This window comes from Thalassophryne amazonica, chromosome 17 (assembly GCF_902500255.1).
Source record: "Thalassophryne amazonica chromosome 17, fThaAma1.1, whole genome shotgun sequence".
In the NCBI taxonomy this organism is placed as follows: domain Eukaryota; kingdom Metazoa; phylum Chordata; class Actinopteri; order Batrachoidiformes; family Batrachoididae; genus Thalassophryne; species Thalassophryne amazonica.
This window is the reverse complement of record NC_047119.1, coordinates 41,361,288-41,370,560: the sequence shown is the minus strand read 5'-3', so window position 1 is coordinate 41,370,560 and position 9,273 is coordinate 41,361,288. Positions and strand designations below refer to the sequence as shown.

Below are 9,273 nucleotides of genomic sequence, written 5' to 3'. Positions count from 1 at the left end.
ATATTCAAGAGGGCAAACCGAATTTACCTTCAAATACAACACAACAAAACACAAAGTTCGACAGAATTTCGCCACGAAGGATATACACCTGTTGTTGAGAAAGAGTTTGAAGACCAAACAAGGATCTGTCTTAATTCGTAACAGATTCAACAGGCAAACAGTATTTGCTTAAATTCTGCAAAATTAAAGTTGTATTTTTTAACCCATCATTATAGATTGAACAGCCAAAACTGAGTCTTTGGTGCCAAAACGTGTAAAGTTATCAACTTTGAGATCATCATCAAGGTGAAGCTTGAAGAAAATATTCTGAAACTGCTTTCCTCTTCAGAAAACAACGCCTAGTTGTGCTATGACCTCTAAAATGTTACCCGTGAACCATAGCTAGTTTCCTCACCCTTTGTTTTCAACTCTTCAACTAAAAATGCACAGTTTTCCATCTTTGGAAGCTTATAATCTGCCTCAAATATGAAAATAGCAATTGACCTTTAAGTACTAAATCTCCATTTCTTATACATTACCCAGCCTCTAATTGGGCTATGCACCCCACCCTACAGGAACAAAATGGCTCTACAGCTTTATTTATTCAGTTGTGTTTGTTTTTTAATCTTTTTTTTTTTTTTTTTTACCCGTCCTCTGTCCAGGGACACTCCCTCAGCAGTGGTTGCATCACCTGTGGAGAATAGGAGAAATACAGAGACAAAGCTGAGCTCAGAAATAGTCTAAAAGAGAGATACACACAAAGTTTGGGGAAAATAAAGGAAAAGCACATTTGGTAATAATTCTGTGTTGAGTTTTAAAGACACTATGAATGATTTTCATTTTCCTGCCACTAAATGTTGCACCAACACCACATGTAGGACCAAAACAAAGCTTCTCTCCTTGGTCACTCCTCAAACCAAACCTACCTCCTTGCTGTTGAGGTGAACAAATTGGCAGTTGCAGCCCTTTTTAACAGGTATAACATAGAGTGACCAAACGTTCTGTTTTCCCAGAACATGTCCTGTTTTCACATCCTGTCCTGGCTGTCCTGGGTTGTTTTTAGAAAGTGATGAAATGTCCTGGTTTTCATTGTTTCTCATCTTTGAGCATCTTTGCATAAACTTCAAGTATCATTTGAGTATCTCATTGCCGGACCGAGTGTCCTGGCTTTCGGTAATCAAGATATGGTCACCCGGGTATAACAGCTCTTTATGTGGGAAAAGCCAGACATACTGTGTGTGGAGTCTGACCACATTTTTGGTCAGAGGTATTTTTATCCTCTAAATGTGCTTTTGGACAAATTGTTTTTTTTTTTTTTTGCAAAGTCATCATTGTCCACCCACACCATTTTGACAAAAATGGGTTAGTCGTGAGTACTGCTGTCTCTTTAGAAACATAGGGACTGGAAACTGTTACACAGGGCGGTACACACGTGCACACTTGCCCAGACCGATGTCGCACACTGAACGGTCCGCCCCTAAAAATTGGTCTGCCATTTGCATTTGCGCATGCGTCATTTCATGCAGCACGTCTGAGATGGAGTCTCTTCACCCAAAGCAATCAAATGGATTAATGGGATTATTAACCATCAGATGATAAAGGTAAAACCTCTAAAATCATTCTAAAGTCAGTTTTAAACAGAAACGAGGCGAAATTCCGTGATGCTTTGAAATGTCCGACGCATAGTGAACACATCAGCTAGCAGCTCATTGAGCTGCTGCGCTCTGATCGCTTGTGTCGCCTTTTATGATGAATTTATGTGGAAATTATTGTTGTACAAAATCTTCAAATATCTGTTGCTGAGATAGATGACTGGTGTGCAGTTTGAAGCAGAAATGAGGTGTTAATCCATGAACCGCGTCATCAGGGGGACCGATTTTTTGGGGGACTGTTTGGTTGGTGACACCGGCAATGTAAATAAGACAGAAAAGCTCAGGGCTCAGAGGGTGTTTATTTGTTCTCTGCACAGGACAACATGAACACACTAAATCTTGGTTTAGAAAATAGTAGTCTGCTTGTATTAGAGTGTGAAATCTATGTAATGTGGTGTGCAGCCCACATAATGCAAAAACAAATAAATAAATAAGTTTTATTTAATCTGGATTAAAGTCTTTTCTGAAACCATGAAACTTGTTTCATTATAAGCTGTCTTTACAACCCATGGACAGCAGGGGTCCCTGTATCCATCATTAGATTCTTTCCTTCCATCTCTCTCAAAAGCTGGGTTGTTGCTGACTGATTTATAACATTTTAACAGCTCCAGTTCCTCTGAGCAAGGCACACGCAAGTGTTCAACTACTTTATACCAAGTATCTTCACTGTGATACAATCAGAGTTTGATTTTGGTACTTTTAAACACGTGAGCTGGTCTGGATTTTTTTTGAAGGTGAGGGTGAGAACAGGTTTGTGAGAATAGTCTGGTCTGTAGACCAACCAGGATGGGATAATGGGTTGGTTCCTGTGTAAGACCACCCAGGTTCAGACCAGGATTGTAGAATTTTTTTTTTTTTAACTAAACCAGGATCTATTGCTTTTGAAACACCTCAGTCAAATGTGAAGATTTTGATATAAGGTAACTGTGGTCCTCAAAGATTAGCCAGATCTTGGGTATAAGATGTCCAACTCTGTATGAAATAACCCAGACTAAGTGAATCCTCTAGAGATAATGGGCAAAAAATGTCACAAAGACTGAAATGATTTTTTTAAGATGCAATTTTTGATAAATAATTAAACAAATGAAAAATGACACCATCCATATTGAAAAGTTCCAAAGCAAAACTAAAACAAAAAATAATAGTGTAAATAAACCTTTTTCCTTTTCAAACGCTTTCAAGTAAGAAACCCAGAAACATCTCAAACATTAGCACAGTGAGGTCTGGATCTGGTTGTACCATAGTTGCGTCCAGCGATGTTACACTTCTTGAACTGCATGATGTTCTGCGTCAGAGTTCCCGTCTTGTCTGAGAAAATGTACTCAATTTGACCAAGCTGCTCATTCAGGGTTGTGGTCCGAGCCTGCAGAACATAAATGACTTTTAAGGTTTCATTGGATAAGTGCAACAAAATTTTATAGATCCACATAATGTATCAGGGATGTTGGGCTTTGCTCTATAGTACGTTTTTTGTTTGTTTTGTTTTTTTTAACTGTTTGGTTTTCCACTTATTCATGTTTCATCCAATGTTGTTCTGCACTTTAGGTCCACCATACATCTACTATTAGTGAGTATGTAATGCTGCATGTAAACAGGAAATACAAATCTGAATTTAAGATTTTACAACACTTTACATCTGACTGCTGTGACACAGTCATATGTCTTCTTTGTACAGATGAAAATGATGAATGAAATTTCTGATGTCCACCAATCCGGATCACCTCAAAAATGCAGTGGAATCTTCAATGCCCTAATATCTATCTGTGGTGCAAATGTGGTGAGAATCCGTGAAGTAGTTTTGATGTATTCCTTCAAAGCCTATATAAAGTGTAATCTTGATCCAGAATCCGGATCCGAATCCAGATCACCTCCAAAATTCAGTGGAGTCTTCCATGGCCTAATATCTATCCATGGTGTAAAATTGTGAGAATCTATTAAGTAGTTTAGATGTAATCCTTCAAAGCCTATATAAAGTGAAATCATGATCCAGGATCCGGATCACCTCTAAAATTTACTGGAGTCTTCCATGGCCTAATATGTCCATGATGAAAATTTGGTGAGAATCTGTGAAGTAGTTTTGATGCAATCCTTCAAAGCCTATATAAAGTCAAACGTGATCCAGAATCCGGATCTGGATCACCTCCAAAATTTAACAGAGTCTTACTTAGTCTAATATCCACCTGTGGTGAAAATTTTGTCAAAATCCGGGCAGTAGTTTTGACGTAATATTGTTAAAAGACACAGACAAATAAATAAACAGATGATTTTATTACATCCTTGGCTAATGTAATAATAACTTAATGAGCAGTTGGAACCAACCTTGGCTGGAGTGTCTTTCTCTGGAAAGTACATCTGCAGATCCCAGTTGATGAACTTACTCTGACCCAGGCGGATCACCTCCACACTGAACAACAGGCAGAAAACCATCAGACTACTTCTACAAGACCATGAAGGCTGAACCAAATGGACTGGGAATCATACAGTTATTACTGAATTAATCACTGACATACAAACCACAGCTCCACAATGACACATCAGCAGATACTGCATGTGTGGTGTTTTAATATTAGCATAAAATCACAGTTTGGCCTTCTACAGACACCATAACACAAATGTGCTCTCAATTACAAAGTTAGAAGAACAGCACAACTTTAACCACTAACATACTTTACAGGATAAACTGGTTTCTGTGGTAGTTTAACAACCACCCCCCAACCAACAGGAAACGACTCTCAGGCTGGAACTGGATGCTAGCACCATTAGAAATTCAATGACAAACCCACCTGACGTATAGAGAAATGGGAACCATGGTATTGAGGACGATGATGTAGCCCCAGAAGCCGAGGAACCCCCTGTATGCCGCTGTCTGGTTTTTACCGTCATACAGGTACCAGGCCTTGGAACCGATTTCCTTGTACCAGAAGCTGTGACCGATGGCCAGACCAGCTGCAATCAGGATCAGTAGCGCAAAGATCTACAGGGAGACATTGATGAGGGAAGCAATTGTTGTAGTATATGGCCTCTGATCTTCATTGGTCACATCTGAAGCCGTCGCCTCCTTCAAGACAGACTTTGGCTGACTGATGGTGACTCCAGGAGAACACTAAACTCTGACAATTAAGACAACGGTGGACCTCATGACTAGGCTCAAACTGTAGTCACGCCAGCTTCCTGGACTATTACAGCAATAAAAGCAGAAATGTCGGACCCCTAACTCTTAAACTGGAGTGAATTTTTATTGTGACAGCCACAGTAGATGTGTCACACGAGATGGCCATTAACCACTGTTAACCAATTTTAACACTCATCCTCAAGTCAAAATTCACGACAGAAAGGGTGATAGCTTTAGCACAATGTTTTAATGTCTTGTTTGGCCATTTCTGGAGTATGTTTTGTGTACCATGGTACCACCAATCCAAAAAAAAAAAAAAAAAAAAAAAAAAAAAAAAAAGCCGTTTTGAACCTTTGACCCTTCTTGATGTGGACTGCAGATGCATTTTAGCTAACTCTTGCAATCCATTCATTATCCCCATCTTAATCAAAAAAACAAAGTCATTAATAAATTATGCTGTGGATAATCAAATAGCATCCACTGGCCTAATATTATGAGATGAACATATCTGCTTGTGAACAACCCATATACTAGCTACCAACGCTAACTAGCCTGCTAGCCACTGTAACGGCTGCACCAAGATAGGTAGTTAGCTAGCCTGACTGTGACCCATATAAGTTAAAAAACAAAACAAACAACAACAAAAACAAATATTTGAACTGAAAACTATATCCATTTGTTTTGGACCACTTTTACATTCTGGTAAAACAGAAGTGAATAAAACCTCAAGAATTTAATTCACAAATGTCAACACAAAAATGTCTTCCAATTTAATTAGGCATCAGCAAAAATTCATGAGTCACCAAAATCCAACTCAATTTGAAATATTTGTACAAATCACAAGCTAAAACATTTGTTCATTACTAGAATTTATTCTAGCTATAGGCTAGCTACCAAAGCTAACCCTCTAAGTCATTGCAGAGGCTAACCAGGCTAGTAAACTTTAAATTTTGTGGGCATTTTAATGTAAAATAAATAAAACAATAATAATCAATGCATCACCAAACACCCGAGGAACCCATATAATATTTACAAATGTTTTAGTGGGTAAGTGAAAACTTTGTGACCTGCAGGTGGCGATAAATTAAGATCAGAATCATACAAGTATGGCAGCAGTACCTCTGAATTCTTGTATGAAATTTCCTTACACAATAATTCCAAACAAAGAGACACAGACAGAATGAATTAAAAGACAATCTAAATTAGAAGTTAATTAAAAATTGTTCAAGTTAAATCTGTCTCAGACTTACAGTATAAACCATGTAGTTCATCAGCTCATCAATTTTGGTCCTTTTGAATCTAGTCTTTCCACCGTTCCTCATGATTTTAGTATCAGCCCCTACGACAAGGAGGGAGGAAAAAAAAACAATAATCATTTCTACAGCAGCTTTCTGTTTTACAACGCCACCTCACATTAACAAGTTCAGTCTCACGCTGATGTGATGAACTGCAAATCATGTTTCCAGATTAATATTTATGTGATGAATTTATAAACATATCGTTCACAACTATAAGTTATGCTTGTCAAGAGAAACAGCTGTCTTTCCATCTGACAAAACCTTCCACATCCTAAATCAACTTACAGATGTGTCCCTTGCCCTTATGGGCAATTTACTTGTTCCTAAATAAAGACTGTTCTTCTTAAAGCAGTTGGTAGAACATCCTGAAGATGAACAAGTGACAAGAGGTCTCAAACCTGCGAAGATGACCAGGCCACTGCACTCCTCCGTATTTCGGACTTTACAGCCTCGGAGAAGCATATTGTCCACATCCAGAGGGTAGCGTTCACTGTCCCACAACATTGTCCCTGTGAATTTATCCAGACGGTTGTTCGGCTCCTCGCATTCGATAAGAGCTGTGAAAGAAAAGAAGAGGCGGCCTTCACTAATGAGTGAATAATTAAAAAAACAAAACAGATGAAACGTTCCAACAAGAAGACCAACAAATTCCGACTTTCTCACAGCCATGCTCACCTCACGCACTGATTGGGTAGACTAGTTTACACACACACACACACACACACACAAATAATGGATGGTAAAGCCTGGGTCCCACCGAATAATGAAGGATGAAGAAGGAGCCACGCATGGGCATGTCAGCGATTATTCGAATGACCCACGTTTTCATCTATCACGTATCCACTATGAAGGTGCCACTATGTGCCTCTCTGTACCCCGCATGTGCCACGTAGCAGCCTCTAGTGAGCCACAACCGACCTGTCATTAGAGCCTCGAATGGCTCGCATCAGCCACACTAAGCCACGTAGTGCCATGATAGCACCATGATAACACCATGTTGGCACACGTTTAGACATGAGTTTGGTCCAAACCTCCAGCCCTCCCACACCTGGTCCCTTTAAAATGGGTTTTCAATTCACAGAAGCATTTAAAGATGTCACATTTTTGTAAATGCAGTCCAAAAATAGACGCTCCAGTACAGTCCCGCGATTGTGCGTTGTGCGCCAGGCTGCTGTCCACCTGTAATGCACCAGACCAGCTAGAACCGAACCACGGGTTTCTGGAGAGCCACCTCTGTGCTCTTCGCTGGCTCCGCGGCTCGCTGGCTTTATTTCTTCTGCGGCTTAAACACACACACACACCATAATCGCACTATAAACTTTGTGTTCTTCCGTTTATTTCTGCAAAATCGCTCTTTTGCGCACGCGCCGCTGTTGCCCATTCCTGGACAGCCGCCTCTATGCTCAGTCTCACTGGCTTAAAATCCATCCGTGGCTTGCTGGCTTTATTTTTTTCCCTGACTTTAAACAGTCATTTTTACACTGTGATAACGTTTAACTGTGTTCTTTCATTTATTTCTGCAAAATCGCTCTTTTTCGCGTGTGTCGCTGTTCCATTCCTGGACAGCTGCCTCTGTGCTCAGTCCAACATAGGAGTCCAACATAGAGAAATATTGGATGAAGAAAAGTTATATTGGACGAGGCGTAGCTGAGTCCAATATAACTTTTCAACTGTTCCTTCTAAAATGCTTCTAAAACATCAGTAGTGTGCTTGTCTACCTTCTTTGTGTTTCCGGCATCCTTGGAGTTCAATATTTCCACCAGTTCCTCCTCTGTGAACTCAGCAAACCTCACTGGCAGGCGATTTTCTGCTGTTGTTGACATGTTTGTTGCCATTTTGTCAACCAGCATCTGTCAGCTAGTTCCTGACCTACATATGCCGCGCTCTGATTGGCTAGCTGCTGGCAGTAAGCTTAACGCTATTGATCAGTGGGAACCGATCCAATATAACTTTTGGTCCTAGCCTTTTTGGATCCTTTTGGATCCAACATAACTTTCTGGCGCCAAGCATGCCAAAATACAGGTAAATGATGGACAGAAAGGCTAATCTTTGATTAGCTATTGCAATCTGAGTGGAGAACATATACATACACAAAGGCACACCCATTTCTGAGTGTGAGTGTTCCTCTTCTGACCTGATTAGACAACAATTACACAAACTGCCTTCCACTGAATTAAATTTTGTTACAGTACTTTTAATCTCTTATATGTTTAGAAAATGTATTTCCATCAATCAACTAATTATTATTTTTAACCTTTAACAATTTTTTTTTTGTATTTGAGATGATTCTTTGCTCATTTTCCCCCAAACAAACAGGACTTGCATTTTTGATAATAATGGAAACTTTTGTTCACCGTTAAAGTTGGCCAGTTGTTGTTCCTGCTGCAATCGCTCATGAGTAACTCGAAGTCCCATCTTAAACTTCAGATTGGTCTCCCTGCAAAAACAAACAACCAACAAACAAAAATGAATTACAAAACAGTAAAAACCTTTTACAGATGATCAGAGTTGGAATATTATTGATCGCTTTTGGCTTAAGAAGGAAACAGTTTAGAGATAAAGTTTAAACGTTATTCTGGATTAACTGGTCAGAGACCGGACAGAAAATTTATTTAATCACCACTTCACTCTAAATAAAGTTGCATTACACTAAGATTTTTTTTAAATAACAGCATGAAGGTTAGGGTTAAGTTTTATTTGTTTGCATCAGTGGCTGTGTTAGAGGCGTTTTTCACCAAACACATGGTGGAACTTGGCACATTTACATGCTAGTGTTCCTCTTATCAGAGAGAAATTTATTCAATAAACCACAGAACAAACAAAAACTTATCGCAGTAAAGAACACTTCTGCACATTTTTAATCCAATGCAGTACATAAAAATATTTCAAAGATCACAATATTTATGAGAAGGAAGAAGATGAATGAGAAGTTCTGTCTGACCCGTCAAGCTCGGCTGTTTCAACGTAAGACAGACTGTTGGGGTTGGTGCTGGAGAGCAGCAAGATGTCAGCCTAAAGACACAAAAATAAGAGATGCAAAATATTATACATGTTGGAAGAGTGAAAAATAATCAAAAAATTTAACCATACATTTCTCCACATACACCCAAACACAGGTCTGCACTCACATCTCGCCATAAGATTTCTGGGTAATTTTACAAACTGGTACCAGTGGAGAAATTGTTCAAAGACACAAGTTTCAGCAAGCACGGTTATTAAAAGCTCATCTGCA

At 39.2% G+C, this 9,273-nt stretch overlaps 1 protein-coding gene across 1 annotated transcript; it reads right to left on the bottom strand.

Moving 5' to 3' along the window:
• Window positions 1–542: 542 nt before the first annotated feature.
• On the bottom strand, window positions 543–9,065 carry LOC117529930 (phospholipid-transporting ATPase IC-like). The gene is made up of 8 exons (XM_034192840.1): window positions 8,983–9,065; window positions 8,396–8,478; window positions 6,440–6,598; window positions 5,994–6,082; window positions 4,415–4,605; window positions 3,951–4,035; window positions 2,871–2,994; window positions 543–670 (listed from the first exon to the last, which is right to left on the bottom strand). The coding sequence occupies exons 2-8, from the start codon at window positions 8,454–8,456 to the stop codon at window positions 576–578; spliced, it is 804 nt and encodes a 267-aa protein (XP_034048731.1). The 5' UTR covers window positions 8,457–8,478; window positions 8,983–9,065; the 3' UTR covers window positions 543–575.
• Window positions 9,066–9,273: the final 208 nt, after the last annotated feature.

Bases quoted from the DNA above. Each gene is read 5' to 3' on its own strand.
- LOC117529930 (XM_034192840.1), bottom strand. From the start codon at position 8,456: ATGGGACTTCGAGTTACTCATGAGCGATTGCAGCAGGAACAACAACTG. The intron at 6,599-8,395 runs GTGAACAAAAGT...TTTCTTTCACAG, and splicing joins ACAACTGGCCAACTTTAACG to CTCTTATCGAATGCGAGGAG. The intron at 4,036-4,414 runs GTGGGTTTGTCA...CCTGTTGTTCAG, and splicing joins CCCATTTCTCTATACGTCAG to TGTGGAGGTGATCCGCCTGG.